The 19,188-nt window shown below is 40.3% G+C and overlaps 1 protein-coding gene across 1 annotated transcript in view; it reads left to right on the forward strand.

The window, feature by feature from the left end:
• Positions 1-19,188, forward strand: part of LOC115106650 (zinc finger protein 385B-like) — a 147,937-nt gene that overhangs the window by 66,608 nt on the left and 62,141 nt on the right. Inside the window, exon 3 of the mRNA XM_029629587.2 lies at positions 4,688-4,811. Coding sequence (XP_029485447.1) covers positions 4,688-4,811 — 124 coding nt within the window. The remainder of the gene's footprint in view (positions 1-4,687; positions 4,812-19,188) is intronic.

Here is a 19,188-nt window from a genome sequence, read left to right on the forward strand (position 1 = left end):
GACAGGAACAATCACCCACGAAACACTCAAAGAATATGGCTGCCTAAATATGGTTCCCAATCAGAGACAACGATAATCACCTGCCTCTGATTAAGAACCGCCTCAGGCAACCATAGACTTTCCTAGACAACCCTACTCAGCCACAATCCCAATACCTACTAAAACCCCAATACAAAAACACACCACACAATAAACCCATGTCACACCCTGGCCTGACCAAATAAAGAAAGAAAACACAAAATACTAAGACCAAGGCGTGACAACAATGCTTGAAAATATGAAGAGTGGTACTCAGTGATGTGTTGTGTTGGATTTGCCCCAAACATAACGCTTAGTATTCAAGACTAAGTTAATTTCTTTGCCACATTTTTGCAGTTTTACTTTTGTGACTAGTTGCAAACAGGATGCATGTTGTTGAATATTTTTATTCTGTACAGGCTTCCTTCTTTTCACTCTGTCATTTAGATTAATATTGTAGAGTAACTACAACGTTGTTGATCCATTCTCAATTTTCTCCTATCACAGCCATTAAACTCTGTAACTGTTTTAAAGTCACCATTGGCCTCATGGTGAAATTCCTGAGCGGTTTCCTTCCTCGCTGGCAACTGAGTTAGGAAGGACACCTGTATCTTTGTAGTGACAACTGGGTTTATTGATACATCATCCAAAGTGTAATTAATAACTTCACCATGCTCAAAGGGATATTCAGTGTCTGCTTTTTTTTTTACCCATCTACCAATATGTGCTCTTCTTTGCGAAGCATTGGAGAATCTCCCTGGTAGTTGGGGTTGAATCTGTATTTGATATTCACTGTTCAACTGTGGGACCTTACAGATAATTGTATTTGTGGGGTACAGAGATGATGTAGTCATTCAAAAATAATGTAAAACACCATTATTGCACACAGAATCCATGCAACTTATTATGTGACTTGTTAAGCAAATGTTTACTCCTGAGCTTATTTAGGCTTGCCATAACAAAGTGGTTGAATACTTATTGACTCAAGACATTTGAGCTTTTCATTTTTTATTCATTTGTTAAACTTTCTAAACACATAATTCCACTTTGACATGATGGGTATTGTGTGTAGGCCAGTGACACAACATCTTAATTTTATTTCAGTATAAATTGAGGCTGTAACACAACAAATGTGGAAAAGGGGTGTGAATACTTTCTGAAGGCACTGTATACAGGTGGCTACACACACACACACCTGTATGGTGTGTGTAGCCACCTGAACTAAGCCATAGGGCAGACAGCATCTACCACTATCAGATTAGAGGGGGCAATTTATGCATTTTGTCCCCCCCCACTTTTTATCTGAAATTCCAATCACCCACTGATTAACCTGTCATTTTAGCAGATAAAAAGTGTTTTGAGCTAGTAATGTATCAATATTTATCTTTAGAAATTAGCAATGGCATAACCAGTTAATATAACGGCGTTTGGGATTTCACCACCGTCTCAAAAGTAAATGATTTTGACCGTTTGGAGCTGCTCTTCTCCTGCTCCAACCGTAGGCTTACAGTGCGGCGGGCAAAAATGATTATGAAATGACAACTTCAACCTGTTCATGGGAAACTTTTTCATACCCAGGCAATCCCTGGGTGAAAAACTTGAAATTCACTACTTTAATTGATCTACTCGCTCTGCCCTCATATTTAGCCTCACATTGAAGTAGTTTACCATTTTCTTTTCAGGACAACCAGGGCTACATGTAGAACACAAAACTATTTGACGTAAACAGTTGCATTCATGAGATTTATTGACAACAAAAATAATAAGGACTGCCAAGCAAAAACTTTATTAAAAATTAATTCATAAGAATGCTGTAAACACAGAAATTGTTTTCTCAGTGGGAAATGAATATCCAACTAGTCAGTTATAATTGTGTGGAGTTTGGTGTTTTTGACAGCAACTATGTGAGTTTATTACAGTATTATGTGCAATTATTGTCTCTGATATTCTATGTAGAACCCTTACCTTTTAACAACTCTTGTGTGGTCTGTGAGCTTCATAGAACAAAACAGATGTGCATGTTCATGAGAGTCTCAGCTTTTCATGGTATGGTCATTATAGTTTGACAAACCGTTCAGACTTAACAGACATTTGTGAGAAGAAACTTTTTCAGGATCTGCCCTTGTCTCACAAACACAGTTGTAGTTCAGCCCTCATCAATCACACAGGCTAATGGTTGGTATTGGTAGATGCAGAATAAATATACAAAATTCAATGCAAAAAATATGTCTCTAATAGAGGTCGACCGATTATGATCTTTCAACGCCGATACCGATTATTGAAGGACCAAAAAAAGACGATTCCGATTAATCGGACGATTTTTAAAATGTATTTGTAATAATGACAATTACAACAGTACTGAATGAACACTTATTTTAACTTAATATAATACATCAATAAAATCAATTTAGCCTCAAATAAATAATAATAATAATGTTCAATTTGGTTAAAATAATGCAAAAACAAAGTGTTGGAGAAGAAAGTAAAAGTGCAATATGTGCCATGTAAGAAAGCTAACGTTTACGTTCCTTGCTCAGAACATGAGAACATATGAAAGCTGGTGGTTCCTTTTAACATGAGTCTTCAATATTCCAAGGTAAGAGGTTTTAGGTTGTAGTTATTATAGGAATTATAGGACTATTTCTCTCTATACCATTTGTATTTCATATATATTTGACTATTGGATGTTCTTATAGGCACTTTAGTATTGCCAGTGTAAAAGTATAGCTTCTGTCCCTCTCCTCGCCCCTACCTGGGCTCGACAACAGCCACCCTCGAAGCAGCGTTACCCATCGCTCCACAAAAGCCGCGGCCCTTGCAGAGCAAGGGGAATAACTACTCCAAGTCTCAGAGCAAGTGACGTTTGAAACGCTATTAGCAAGCACCCCGCTAACTAGCTAGCCATTTCACATCGGTTACACCAGCCTAATCACGGGAGTTGATAGGCTTGAAGTCAGAAACAGCAGAGCTTCTGGCAAAACGCACGAAAGTGCTGTTTGAATGAATGCTTACGAGCCTGCGGCTGCCTTCCACCGCTCAGTCAGACTGCTCTATCAAATCATAGACTTAGTTATAACATAATAACACACAGAAATACAGGACTTAGGTCATTAATATGGTCGAATCCGGAAACTATCATCTCGAAAACAAGACGTTTATTCTTTCAGTGAAATACGGAACCGTTCCGTATTTTATCTAACGGGTGACATCTATAAATCTAAATATTCCTGTTTCATTGCACAACCTTCAATGTTATGTCATAATTGCGTAAAATTCTGGCAAATTAGGCGGCCCAAACTGTTGCATATACACTGACTCTGCGTGCAATGAACGCAAGAGAAGTGACACAATTTCACCTGGTTAATATTGCCTGCTAACCTGGATTTCTTTTAGCTAAATATGCAGGTTTAAAAATATATACTTCTGTGTATTGATTTTAAGATAGGCATTTTCTTGTTTTTTCGCGAATACACACCACATCGATTATATGCAACGCAGGACACGCTAGATAAACTAGTAATATCGTCAACCATGTGTAGTTAACTAGTGATTATGATTGATTGTTTTTTATAAGATAAGTTTAATGCTAGCTAGCAACTTACCTTGGCTTACTGCATTCGCGTAACAGGCAGGCTCCTCGTGGAGTGCAATGAGAGGCAGGTGGTTAGAGCGTTGGACTAGTTAACTGTAAGGTTGCAAGATTGAATCACCTGAGCTGACAAGGTAAAAATCTGTCGTTCTGCCCCTGAACAAGGCAGTTAACCCACCGTTCCTAGGCCGTCATTGTGTGTTCTTAACTGTGTTCTTAACTGACTTGCCTAGTTAAATAAGGATTAAATAAAGGTGTAAAAAAATAAAAAATAATCGGCCAAATCGGTGTCCAAAAACACCGATTTCCGATTGTTATGAAAACTTGAAATCGGCCCTAATGATGTTCGAATATTAGGTCAGGGAAAGGCTCTTTTTGGCGCGAGCAGCTGCGTCCTGTAAGCACAGTTGTTATCTGCCTTGGACATCAATGACTGTCATATGCATTTACACATTTGCGTGCTTAGTTCGATAGCTACTGAAGGAGAGGACGCATCAATTCAGTCACAAAAACATAAAATTCTATGAGAAAAAACATTAGCGACCGGCGGTTCGAAGCGCTTGAATCGATTTTCTGATTGATTCATGCTACATTTGGTTCGGTTTGGGCTGGGGACATTTTGTTAGTCCCCACAAGGTCAAATGCTATTTCTAGGGGTTTAGGGTTAAGATTAGAATTTGTGTTAAGGGTTAGAATTACGTTTAGGGTTAGTTTTAGGGTTAGGGTTAAGGTTAGGTTTTTGGGTTAGGGTAAGAGTACAGGTTAGGGTTAGGGTTAGAGGTTAGGGAAAATAGGATTTTGAATGGGACTGAATTGTGTGTGCCCACATGGTTAGCTGAACAAGACTGTGTGTGTGTGTGCGTGTGACAGCGAGGAGCCATGCAGTAGCCCACCTGCTGGGAGCACCATAGTGAACGGACTTGACCTACATTCTTTTGTAATGTTGTTTTTTTGTCCAGTCTCTGTGTCAAGGTGGATAAAAAAATACAGAATTAAATATCACATATCATTCTAATAGTATTAAAAGTACAGTGTACATATAATGTATGTCTATGTGTAAAACCATCTTTCTTTTCCAAGGTGTGTAACATCCAGCTTAATTCATTGGCCCAGGCCCAGATCCACTACAACGGCAAGACTCACCAAAGAAGGCTTCGCCAGTTCAATCTCGCCAAGGCCTCCAATGCCACGCACACACACACAGGTACTGGACACACACACATACATTTCAGTGGTCTGACTTGCATCTATGTTGGTGCTCCTCAAATATGTGTGTGACTGTGTATATGCATAAGTGTGTGTGTGCGTGTGAGTGTGTGTGTGTGTGCATACCATGACCGTGCTTCTTTGGGGAAGAGCACTTGAGTCTCGGTCACTTTAAATTAGACCAAAGACAACTGCACCCTAGAAACACTAGGTAAAAAAAACAATATATAACTTATCTTTGAGATAGATAAATATGCAAATAAACGTGTAGGTTGGCTCACTGCAAGTAAAAATCCTAAAAAGAACAAGTATTTGAAGTAAAATAAAAGGCCATTTATACTTCAAATTGCTGACTCACCGACAGCAAAAAGAGGTGTTTTCGCGGTAGCTTATTTCTTATTTACGTCATATCCCAAATTCTGTTTCTGTGACAAGCCATTAATGAACTGAAATCATCTCCCTGTGTCGCTCAGTCAGCCATACTGGGTACATTCACATGCACACAGTAATGCAATTATTGTGAATAGTCAGATTAATATAATAGTTTACATGCTTTGCAAGAAGAACGATTTCCCTAAATAAACCTGTTTACATGGACACGTGAAATCATGCTACCGATGGGACTTTGATAAATGCAGAAAATCGTCAATCAAAATAAACGTTCTACCACAGCGACCATGTTATTTTTGGGAAGCCTATTGGATTCTGAGTCCGGATGTAATGAATTTCCTCCTCCTCCTCCGAAGAGGAGAGGCGAAACGGATCTGAGGACCAATATGCGTCGTGGTAAGTGTCCATGGTTCTCTTTAATACGTTAAGGTACACATGAACAACTGACTACAAAAAACAAGAAATGTGAAAACTCAAAACAGTCCTATCTGGTGCAAACACAGAGACAGGAACAATCACCCACAAACACACAGTGAAACCCAGGCTACCTAAGTATGATTCTCAATCAGAGACAACTAATGACACCTGCCTCTGATTGAGAACCATACTAGGCCGAAACATAGAAATACTCAAATCATAGAAAAACAAACAGACTGCCCACCCAACTCACGCCCTGACCATACTAACTAATTACAAAACACAGGAAATAAAGGTCAGAACGTGACACCGGACATATAAAGTTTGTATGTGAAAACAATTAGCATACTTTCAGTTTTTACGAACTCACTTCACTTGCGGATAAGATTGAGGCTTGCCCTGCTGGTGTTGGCACATGTGCAGATCAAATACACTGCTGGAACTCACACTAAGGCATTAATGTGTCCTAATAATTTTAAAGATTGCTCAGAAAACCAGGTGTTTTAATCGGCGTATGCTTACTTAGATTATGACCGATTAAGATAAGCACAGTAAGGTGTTTACATGATTAATACCATACTCGGCCTACTGCCATAATCAGTTTAATATGTATCTATTAGTGTGCATGTGAACATACATTACCGGTCAAAACCTTTGAACACCTACTCATTCAAGGGTTTTTATTTATTTTTTACTATTTTCTACATTGTAGAATAATAGTGAAGACCTCAACACTATGAAATAACCCATATGGAGTCATGTAGTATCCAAAAAATGTGTTAAACAAATCTAAATCTATTTTATATTTGATATTCTTCAAATAGCCAGCCTTAGCCTTGATGACAGCTTTGCACACTATTAGTATTCTCTCAACCAGCTTCACCTGGAATGCTTTTCCAACTGTCTTGAAGGAGTTCCCACATATGCTGAACACTTCTTGGCGGCTTTTCCTTCACTCTGCAGTTCGTCTCATCTCAAACCATCTCAATTTGGTTGAGGTCTGGGGATTGTGGAGGCCAGGTCATCTGATGCAGCACTCCATCACTCTCCTTCTTGGTCAAATAGCCCTTACACAGCCTGGAGGTGTGTGTTGGGTCATTGTACTGTTGAACAACAAATGATAGTCCCACTAAGCTCAAACCAGATGGGATGGCGTATCGGTACAGAATGCTGTGGTAGCCATGCTGGTTAAGTGTGCCTTGAGTTCTAAATAAATCACAGACAGTGTCACTACCAAAGCACCCCCACACCATAACAGCACCTCCTCCATGCTTTACAGTGGGAAATATACATGCAGAGATCATCCGTTCATCCACACTGTGTCTCACAAAGACACGGCGGTTGGAACCAAAAATCTCCAATTTGGACTCCAGATCAAAGGTCTAGTAGTGTTTTTGTCTTCCAGCAATTCGACCATGAAGGCCTGATTCACACAGTTCCCTATAAACAGTTGATGTTGAGATGTGGAGAAACTTTCAAAGTTCTTGAAATTTCCCATATTTACTGACCTTCGTGTCTTAAAGTAATGATGGACTGTCGTTTCTCTTCACTTATTTGAGCTGTCCTTGTCATAATATGGACTTGGTCTTTTACCAAATAGGCTATCTTCTGTATACCACCCCTATCTAGTCACAACACAACTGGTTGGCTCATACACATTAAGAAGGAAAGAAATTCCACAAATAAACTTTTAAGAAGGCACACCTGTTAATTAAAATGCATTCTAGGTGAATAACCCATGAAGCTGATTGAGAGAATGCCAAGAGTGTGCAAAGCTGTCATCAAGGCAAAGGCTGGCTATTTGAATATTTTCAAATATAAAATATTGGTTTAACACTTTTTTGGTTACTACATGATTCCATATGTGTTATTTCATAGTTTTGATGTATTCACTATAATTCTACAATGTAGAAAATAGTAAACATAAAGAAAAACTCTTGAGTGTGTAGGTGTTCTAAAACTTTCGGCCGGTAGTGTACTCACTGACCATCTCTGTAACGGTTTTCTAATGGTGATGAAGGAGAGTCGGACCAAAATGCAGCGTGTATATTACGATCCATGTTTTAATAAACAAACGTAACACGAATCTAAATACAATTACTACAAAAAAACAATAAACGTAAAGAAAACCGAAACAGCCTATACTGGTGTAACCTAACCTAACCTAGACAGGACAGGACAGGACAGGACAGGACAGGACAGGACAGGACAGGACAGGACAGGACAGGACAGGACAGGACAGGACAGGACAGGACAGGACAGGACAGGACAGGACAGGACAGGACAGGACAGGACAGGACAGGACAGGACAGGACCAAGGACACTAAGGACAATCACCCACAATACAACCAAAGAATATGGCTGCCTAAATATGGTTCCCAATCAGAGACAACGATAACCACCTGCCTCTGATTGAGAACCACTCCAGACAGCCATAGACTCTCCTAGAACACCCTACTAAGCTACAATACCACTAACATACACACCAAAACCCCCAGACAAAACACACCACAATACAAAAACTCCATGCCACACCCTGGCCTGACCCAATACATAAAGATAAACACAAAATACTTAGACCAGGGCGTGACAATCTCAACCAATCAGCAAGCAGAGAACATGTTCACTGCCTAGTGAGGCAATTGACAAACAATGATGTCTAGTACAGGGGTGTATTCACTAGGACCCAAACGGAAGCAAACGGGGTGAAATGGAGAGGGACCTACCGGAACGAGAAACTCTAGTTTTAGTTGCAAAATGATTTCTGTTGCAAAATGTTTTGTTACGGTTTGCTACGGTGTGCACTAATCAATAGGTTTTGATGTGCCTATTGGACTGTTTATGAAGCTATAAATGATAAACTCTCACAATGCATTGCGTCACATGACCCTTTGCAGTAATGATTACGATAATGATTGTGGTAAGCCACCCCTGCCTTCTTGGATCATCATCAGTAGAGTTTTATGTAACTGTAGCAAATTGCATTGGATATTTTTAGACACCGGTTTAATGTCTTGGCTCCATTGCCAAAGGCATTGCACAGGTAATATCTTTCACAATGTAAATCTGTGTGTGTGTGCGTGCGTATGCGGGTGTGTGTTGGCTAAGTGTGTTATAGTATGGAGATTCTTGTAGCAGTTAAAGACCTCCACATATTTTGAAAACACTGAATCTCTCCTTGTGAAGTCAGACGGTTTGTGATAGTCGTGCATCTCACTTCCAGAATGGCTCTTTACCCTCCAGGTAAAAGTTAACCTTCCACACAGACCTAGGATCAGCTCACCTGCCCAAAACCTTACCTTAACCATTAGGCGTGAAAATGTTGAACTGCTCTTCTTATCATTATCTGTGGCAACTTTGTCCAGGAGTCAATAGGAGACATAGGATGAAGAAGCCTATATAGATGCTAATCTGATCAGCTTTGCATTACCCCCTAATGGTTAGGGTTGATATAAGGATAGAGCTGATCCTAGACGTATTCCTAAGGAATGAGATGGATCCCAGGGAAGGGGCTCCATCCAGTAGGTTCCTCAGTCCTGGGGAAGAGCAGCAGATATACTCATTCATTCCCAGGCTCCTGCCTTCCTCTGGCGCCTGACTCTTGTTCCGCTTCCCACACCTGAGCCTGCCCTTCCGCCGTAAGCTTCTCACTTGACTGGACAGTGGACATCTCTCCCCTCGTTCCCAAGACTCACATGAGCTTATTCTCAGTGGCAGCTGGTTTGTCTGTGTGTCTGTGAGAGTGAATGTGTGTGTGCTCTTTAAGCATTTTACTGCAGTGGGCTAAATCAGGCTTAGACAAGAGTGTTTCTTGGTAGTCTTAAACAAATCTACTTTGAGACAAAAATATACACCTCACACACATGGTTATGGGCTTAAAGAAAGAAGACACCTGTACCATGTCAGGTAGAATTGAAATGTATTCAAGTTTACGTCCAAATATTACACTTAATATACATCACATAAGATTTTGACATAGAAACACCGGATTTTCAGTGTGTTTTTGAAATAATGTTTATTAATTATGAAAAATATTAATAACTTTCCACCCATGAGGCCACTAGAGGGCCATTTGGTCATTTGACTGCAGGGTACTAATCATTTCCTCCAGACTGCTCTGCGAGTTTGCTTAGATTTGTGCAGACACACACCTTCAGGTGACCTGAAAAAGCCCATAATCATCTTTGCTCTGGGGCTACTGTATATGTATCAAGCTTCTCAGAGTAGGAGTGCTAGGATCAGTTCCCCCTATCCATCTAGTTGTATTAATTGTGATCTAAAAGGCTACATTGATCCTAGACCAGCATTCCTACTCTGAAACGCTTGATTAGAACAGCCCCTGGTCTTTGCTCATTGGGTGAGTATTTTTGTTGGTGAGAAATGGATACTTATCACAGGGATCATCAACTAGATTCAGTAGCGAGACAATATTTTCTTGAGCGGATGGTCAAGGGACCGGAACATAATTACAAATAATTTGTAGACTGCAAATTGACTGCAAGAAGCCCAAACAGATATAATGTTTGACTAAAACACAATCATTTCAAACCTTGCTTGCATTTGGATACGATCACATGGCTCTCTATTATGAGTGGGAATACTTGGGAACAGATTTCTTCAATTAAAATCACTTGGATCTGATTTCCTGGTTTCCTGATTTCCTTACAGCCTTTTCTGTCCAACAATGAAAATCCTTTTTTTTTTTTTTGCTCAGAAAACTTGGTGCACCAAATAAAATCACCTAGTTGGGGAACCCTGCCCTATCACGTGAGAGTGAGACTCATGTGTCCGTAAAATTAGGTAACGTTGTTTCCTGGATGGACTACCCCAGTGACAAATCTAAGGACAAAGTGGTCTTGGCAGCCCTGTCAGCAAGCTGGGGCAAAATAGATTCAAAAGACCACACATATACTTGTAATAGCATGCTCTCCCGCTGCAAATCCTCTCTTTAAAACACACACAGGCACACATGCACTCACACTTTCTGATGTCAACAGCCTTTGAAAATGAGGGTGTGCCACGTGTATTAACCCCCTAGAGTCCATTGACATTTACATTTTAGCAGATGCTCTTATCCAGAGCGACTTAGAGGAGCAATTAGGGTTAAGTGCCTTGCTCACGGGCACATCGGCAGATTTTTCACCTAGTCAACTCAGGGATTCAAACCAGCAACCTTTCGGTTACTGGCTCAGCACTGGCCCAACACTCTTAACCGCTAGCCTACCTTATGCCCATGAACTATTGCTTTCTCGAGTGCTTACCCTCAATAGCTCAGGGAACCTGGGCACCTGGAACAGGCAAATACCAACGTCAACACTTGCTACAGTGGTCCCTAACAGTAAGGCCTGAAATGCCACCCCTATATTATTATATTATATTATATTATGACAACATAATAAAAAAACTCCCCTTCCAAATCTGTCTGTTGAAGCTATAGGTATCCGTGTTTTGTTTGCATTGGCTTCGTCTCAATCATCTGCGTTGAAAAGTGGCAGAGTGCATTTGATGCATTTTGCATCAAAAATGATACTGTGGCAAGTGACACTGCTTCTTGAAAGTCCAATATCTTAAAAACATGACTGCTGAACTGTATTAACAGTGGACAAATAAAAAATATAGTTTTTTTGCTCTCTCTCTCTCTCTCTCTCTCTCTCTCAGTGTGATAACTGTCATAGGATTTTTTCCGTTGTACTGAATTATTGCATAACATTCATTACCTCCGGTGCATATTTGAACCGTTTCAAGAACCATAAACTGTATGTGCATTTTCAGATCATTACTGATTTTATATTTTATAAGTTCATTGTAATGCCCAGAGTTGTCAACTGACATGGAAATGTATTGTACCTGTTGTCTTTTTATAGTCTGCATGTAATACTGTATCAAGACTTCGCATGATTCATATCCACTAATTCAAATCAAAGTTTATTGGTCGCGTACAAAGTTTAGCAGATGGTATAGCGTATGCAAATACCACCCCCCACCCCACCCAAACAATATAGAATTATAATCAAATTAAGAAATGTCAGAACTGATCCAATTAGCAACCAAATAGCACTGTAACAGTAATCCATATGCAATCTATATAAAACAGATTAGTTTACAGTGAATATACTAAGAATGATATGCACAGCAGTATATATATTAGGGTGAAGCTATGTCAAGAATCCAGTGTATAAAGAAATATGTGGTGTGTATAAACAGTGTAACTACTATAAAAAGTAGTAGTAGAGTAGTAGTAGAGTAGTAGAAATATTACAAGGAGCTATGTCAAGAATACAGTATTTAAATATACAGTGTGAAACAGGAAGTGTCCAGTGGTTTAATGTCTCTATAACATGAGACAGCAGCATTGGCTCTGTGAGTGTGTGTGTGTGTGTGTGTGTGTGTGTGTGTGTGTGTGTGTGTGTGAGTCCGGCTCTGGCCCACCTTTACTGTCTCTGTCTACCAGACGGTAGCCGAGTTAACAGTCCATAGCACGGGTGACTGAGGTCCTTAAATGATTTTCTTGGCCTTTCTTTGTCCTGGAGGGTAAGCAGTGTGTCACCAGTGATGCGTCGGGCTGACCACACCACCCTTTGGAGGGCCATATGTGACCCACCACCTGGATTCGGTCCTATGTAACAACATTTGAAATGGTGTTTTTACATTGGATAAAAGTAGAGGCTCAGAGCTAGAAAATGGTAAATATACTGCATTTGAGGAACAATCGGAAAGGAAGTCTGCTTTGAAAGTTGATAAACGTGTAACACCACTTTTGAGAAAATGGCCCGTGAATGTTTTGGAACACCTACTGGAGAGCTCTTCTTTGTCTACACCCATTCAGCATCATTCACACCCTCTTAAGCCTCAGCCCCACCCATCTCTTTAAGAATTCACGTTAGGGCATGTGCTAAACAGAGTGAATAAGGTAGAGTAGTAAACGACCAATGAGTTCAAGACTAAAAGTGGTGAAAGTAGTAGGAAAAAGTACTAATAAAAATACACTTTATCTAGTCCTTGGCCTATATCTTAATCTGATTTTAGTGCAGGTCATGTTGTTCTTCATATTACTGTCTCTGGTAAATATAAAATCAATGTTTCTTTGTCACATGCACAGGATACAGAAGGTGTAAACGGTACAGTGAAATGGTTACTTGCGTAATGGAGTCTTTTGTGTAGACATGTAGCTAGCTAAACAATGAACCATAATCCCAACTCTAATGCCGCGTTCAAAACAACTGGGAACTCAGAAAAAAACAAACCCCATCCAACAACTTCCCAGTCAGGAACTCAGGCTTCTTTCTAGAACTCAGACTTTCCAACCTGAAGATCACTGACATCATGATTTGACCTTGTATTTTTCCGAGTTCCCAGTTGTTTTGAAAGCGGCAATACTACCATGCTTGAATCTGCAGGTACAGTAGCTAAAGCTAACCAACTAGGTTAAATTTTAGCTAGCTAGCTAATATTAGGCTAAATTAGCAATGCAAATTGATTTTTGAGATAGTAATAATATTACTACACAGATCATACAAGTAACGTTAGCTAGCGAGCCAGCCAGCTAACATTACTTAGCTAGTTAACAGTAAGATATAACTTGCAATAAAATTAACTTTCTGACAAAATCGTTAACTTATAATATCTGAAAATGTAGCTACTCTTACATGTATGAACGCTTCTCCCTCTCTGTCATGGATGCCATGGTTGCCCTTAGTTTGAAGATGTGGAGACAAGTGTTTTATAAGTGTTTTATAAAACAGCCTTCTGTGTTCTCTTTTTGACTCTCCATCAACTCTCTGCTTCCACCGGGCATTAAACTAATTTCAAAACTCGGTCAACTTCTTCTGTGAAAACAACTCTTTCTTCCCAATCACTGTCATCAGAAGACTCTATACGTGCAAGTGCTTAGGAGGATTATTTAAGAAACTGTTTGAAGAGGTAGGGTTTCATATGTTTTCGTACGATGGGCAAGGACTCTGCTCTCCTAGCTTCAGGGGCAAGCTGGTTCCACCATTGGGGTGGCAGGACAGAGAAGAGCTCTAACCTCCTCCCTGTAGGCTTTCTCGTCATTGTTGATAATCAGGCCTACCACTGTTGTGTCATCAGCAAACTTGATGACTGAGTTAGAGTCTTGCATGGCCACACGGTCATGGGTGAACAGGGAGTATAGGAGAGGGCTGAGAACACATTCTTGAGGGGCCCACATGTTGAGGGTCAGCGAAGGTGGAGGTGTTGTTGCCTACCCTCACCACCTGGGGTCGGCCCGTCTGGAAATCTAGGACTCAAGGCCCTGAGCTTAGTGATGAACTTAGAGGCCACTATGGCGTTGAAAGCTGAGCTGTAGTCGATGAACACAATTCTCACATATGCATTCCTCTTGTCCAGGTTTCTTGTCCACTATACAACTAGAAATATACCATATCACCAACATTTTCCAAACTGAGAAATAGGGTTCTTCGGTTGAAGTGTTCATTTAACATACGCACACACACACACACACACACACACACACACACACACACTGAAGGGTGTGTCTGTGAATGGAGCGGTGCTGGCAGCTGGCGTGGGGGGGCACAGCTGCCCTTGCGGTCTCCCTCGCAGGGCTGCGAATGGTTCACTGACCCTGGCACCGTGATGCCAAATGACAGCAAGGAGCCGAAGCCCGCGAGGATGGAGAGAAGGAGCTGTAAGGCCAGGAAAGAGATAGCAGAAGGGGTGGCAAGAGAGTGGGTGGAGTGGAGAAGGGTTGGGGACAGATGCATGTACAGTTGAAGTTTACATACACCTTAGCCAAATACATTTAAACTCAGTTTTTCACAATTCATGACATTTTATCCTAGTAAAAATGTCCTGTCTTTGGTCAGTTAGGATCACCACTTTGTTTTAAGAATAATAGTAGAGAGAATAATTTATTTCAGCTTTTATTTATTTCATCAATGGGTCAGACATTAACATACATTTACATTTACATTTAAGTCATTTAGCAGACGCTCTTATCCAGACATACACTCAATTAGTATTTGGTAGCATTGCCTTTAAATTGTTTAACTTGGGTCAAATGTTTTGGGTAGCCTTCCACAAGTTTCCCACAATAAGTTGGGTGAATTTTGACCCATTCCTCCTGACAGATCTCGTAACTGAGTCAAGTTTGTAGGCCTCCTTGCTCGCACACGCTTTTTCAGTTCTGCCCACAAATGATCTATAGGTCTGAGGTCAGGGCTTTGTGATGGCCACTCCAATATCTTGACTTTGTTGTCCTTAAGCCATTTTGCCACAACTTTGGAAGTATGCTTGGGGTCATTGTCCATTTAGAAGACCCATTTGCGACTAAGCTTTAACTTACTGACTGATGTCTTGAGATGTTGCTTCAATATATCCACGTAATTTTCCGTCCTCATGATGCCCTCTGTTTTGTGAAGTGCACCAGTCCCTCCTGCAGCAAAGCACCCCCACAATATGTTGCTGCCACCACCGTGCTTCACGGTTGGGATGGTGTTCTTCGGCTTGCAAGCCTCCCCCTTTTTCCTCCAAACATAACGATGGTCATTATGGCCATTTTATTTCATCAGACCAGAGGACATTTCTCCAAAAAGTAATATCTTTGTCCCCATGTGCAGTTGCAAACCGTAGTCTGGCTTTTTTATGGCGGTTTTGGAGCAGTGGCTTCTTCCTTGCAGAGTGGCCTTTCAGGTTATGTTGATATAGGATTAGTTTTACTGTGGATATAGATCCCTTTGTACCTGTTTCCTCCAGCATCTTCACAGGGTCCTTTGCTGTTGTTCTGGGATTAATTTGCACTTTTCGCACCAAAGTATGTTCATCTCTAGGGGACAGAACGCGTCTCCTTCCTGAGCGGTATGATGTCAGCGTGTTCCCATGGTGTTTATACTTGTGTACTATTGTTTGTACAGATGAACGTGGTACCTTCAGGCTTTTGGAAATTGCTCCCAAAGATGAACCAGACTTGTGGAGGTCTACAATTTTTTTTCTGAGGTATTGGCTGATTTATTTTGATTTTCCCCTGATGTCAAGCCAAGAGGCACTGAGTTTGAAGGTAGGCCTTGAAAAACATCCACAGGTACACCTCCAATCGACTCAAATGATGTCAATTAGCCTTTCAGAAGATAACAAAGCCATGACATCATTTTCTGGAATGCTCCAAGCTGTTTAAAGGCACGGTCAACTTAGTGCATGTAAAATTCTGACCCACTGGAATTATGATACAGTGAATTATAGGTGAAATAATCTGTCTGTAAACAGTTGTTGGAAAAATGACTTGTGTCATGCACAAAATACAACTTGCAGAAACTACAGTTTGTTAACAAGAAATTTGTGGAGTGGTTGATAAACGAGTGTTAATGACTCCAACCTAAGTATGTAAACTTCTGACTTCCACTGTATTGTTTTCTCATTCTGAAAGGAAATACTGAAAAGTGGATGAAAGAGAATAATCATCACTTTTTCACTTATTCTTCACTGCTTTAGGGTCAATGCACCACAGGTAAAAACAGGGTGGACAACAAAATGTGTCTAGCGTTTTTTTTTTCTCGAAAAGCCGTCGGAATTCCAGTTGCTAGATAGATCAAATAATCCAATAGAAAGTCAAATGTTTCCAAACGATGGCTTGATTAATGAAACGTAAAACATTTTATTTGTAGAATCCAAAATGATATGACGCAAGGTAAACAAAGGTTCCAGTATTTCAGGTAAACAAAAAAATCAGTGTAAAACCTGTGGTTCAGAAAATGTACCCCTTCCCGGTATCCCAAACATTTGCCATAACTTGTAGCCTTTACTTCCTATCTCTATTTACCCAATAGACAGGTTGGCTGACAATGTCACGAAAATTATGTGCGAGCTTCGATGGGGCCTGAAGCTATCCATTGTTGTTATTCTGAACTGTCAGATAGCTATCAACAATGACAAGAAACTGCCGTGTGGGAAATCGTAGTTGGCTTGTTTCAGCTAGTTTTAGCTTGTCCTTGATACCATGTGTTGTTTTGAGATGTTTTGACTGATTTCATGACAATGCAAGTATGGCAACTCTAACAATCTATTTGAGAGACAAGAAGTGCTCATTGTGCACAAGTATTTGTATTTTCAATAAACATTGGAGAGGAAATATAGTTTACATGTTGTCAACAATCTAAGCCAACCCCATTTGTTTTGCCCCATAATTGCACACTCGTCGGTTTTGTTGCTAAACAACCAACCCGTCTACAGTATATGTGGCTATCTTGGCAGGCCCACCCGTACTTCAAACTAATTGATTCTAGAGGGCGTAATTGACCTATTTCAAATCAAATCATAGGACCATAATAAGAGACTACGTAAGCAAATGAATGATTAAACCACATTTATATGACTGCGGTGTGAGGTGGTGCAGAAGCTCGCCTTGTAGGGAGATTGTGGTGGTCTTACTGGCACTTTTACAATCGCCGAAGCATCACCCAGCTAGGTGGGTGCTACATGTCAGTAGTGGACGATCCAGCCTGACCTACGGAGGAGGAGCGTTGACAACGAGGTGCCCGATGAAGAGCTCCGGGCCCTGTCTGTCAGATGTCCCTACGTCTCTGCCTGGCCGTACCATCAATGCTCCCTCGGCTCAAGATACTACCTTTCTGAATGATCTATCACCTGAATCTGTGGAAGACCATCACCCAATAACTTCCAGATCCTCCTACATTTGTTAAAATAAATTGTTTTTGGTTTGTTTTGTTTTTAAGGTGACTTTGTGATTCAACGTGTAATGAAAAGCGCCAAATTAAATAAATATATTATTATTCTATATAGATATGAAACGATTCTTGATAAGCAATAAGATTTAATAAGCAAATATTTGCATAACCTCTCTGGGAAAGGTGGGACGCTGGCCAACATCTGGTGAAATTGCAGAGCGCCAAATTCAAATGACAGAAATAGTAATAATAAACATTCATGAAAATACAATTGTTATACATCGGTTCAAAGATAAACATCTTGTTAATCCAGCCGCTTTGTCAGATTTCAAAAAGGCTTTACGGCGAAAGCATAACATGCGATTATCTGAGGACAGCATCCCGCACACAAAACCTATACAAACATTTTCCAACCAAGCAGAGGAGTCACGAAAGTCAGAATTAGCGATAAAATGAATCACTTACTTTTGAAGATCTTCATCTGGTTGCAATCACAAGGTCCCAGGAACACAATAAATGGTTGTTTTGTTCGATAAAGTCCCTCTTTATATCCCAAAAACTCTGTTCTGTTGGCGCGTTTTTGTTCAGTAATCCACTGCCTCAAAGGCAGTCAAAACACGCAGACGAATACATCCTAATAGTACCGGTAAAGTTTGTCGAAACATGTCAAACGATGTTTATAATTAATCCTCAGGGTGTCAATTATCTAAATAATCGATAATATTTCAACCGGACAATAGCGTATTCAATAGAAAGGAAAAACAACGAAGAGCGCGCACACAGTCACATGCGCAATCCAGTACTGCATGCTTCTCCAGTCCCCTGACCAAAAGGTTTCATTCTTCTTAATTTTTTAGAATACAAGCCTGAAACCATGTCTCAAGACTGTTGACATCTAGTGGAAGCCATAGGAACTGCAATCTGGGCCCTAACCCATTACATAGTCAATAGGCATTCAATGGAAAACCCACTCACATTAAAAAATTCCCACTCCCTGGATGGATTTTCCTTGGGTTTTTGTCTGCCATATCAGTTCTGTTATACACACAGACATTATTTTAACAGTTTTAGAAACTTCAGAGTGCTTTCTATCCAAATCTACCAATTATATGCATATCCTAGCTTCTGGGCCTGAGTAACAGGCAGTTTACTTTGGGCACGCTTGTCATCCAGACGTCAAAATACTGCCCCCTAGCCCAAAGAGGATAACCAAGAAAATAGGAAAACCGTTTCCAACAATGTTTATCATTCTTCTTTGGTGTATGGTAGATTGTTAGAAAGCTAAATGTCCTTCAAATCCCTGTCAAGAATTATGAGATCCAGTTAAACCAAAAAGAGGAAGGCAAAAAAGTGGTGGGTGTTACTTTGATTCTTTGTGGACATGGGTATTGCTGACAATTCAGCCATAGCTTTTCTTGAGACAAGATGCAAGGTCATGAAATTACATTATTATCCTTGAGAGTTGAACCGATAGTTCAAGACAGTAGGAGAAACCTCACCTATTGACGAACCAATAAGAACAAGCTTTCTTCCCTTTTCTTGGTTGAACTGTTCTTGGCACCCATTCTCTCTCCTGTACACCCCTTCTTTTTAATTTCATCCCCAACTGGGGGGTCTTGAAGTTGGATGCAAAATCAGACAACAAGAATCATTATAGAAATTATGGGGATGATTTTTGCCTTTGCCTCAATTTCCTGGAAGGTATTTACTTTCTAAAGGGGAAAATACAAATAGAAATTGGGGAGAAGCTTAAGAGGGAGAAACAATGTGTAATTCTCCTTTAGAAATAGAAATGGAGATATGGATTTTCTCCTCAACAGTTCCTAAAAAAAAGGGCTGCATGGTTGAGCAACAAAGTAAGGATGTAAAGCTTGCCTTATTTTCTCCAGATTGTGCCACTGCAATACA

The sequence above is a fragment of the Oncorhynchus nerka genome, linkage group LG23 (genome assembly GCF_034236695.1).
Source record: "Oncorhynchus nerka isolate Pitt River linkage group LG23, Oner_Uvic_2.0, whole genome shotgun sequence".
In the NCBI taxonomy this organism is placed as follows: domain Eukaryota; kingdom Metazoa; phylum Chordata; class Actinopteri; order Salmoniformes; family Salmonidae; genus Oncorhynchus; species Oncorhynchus nerka.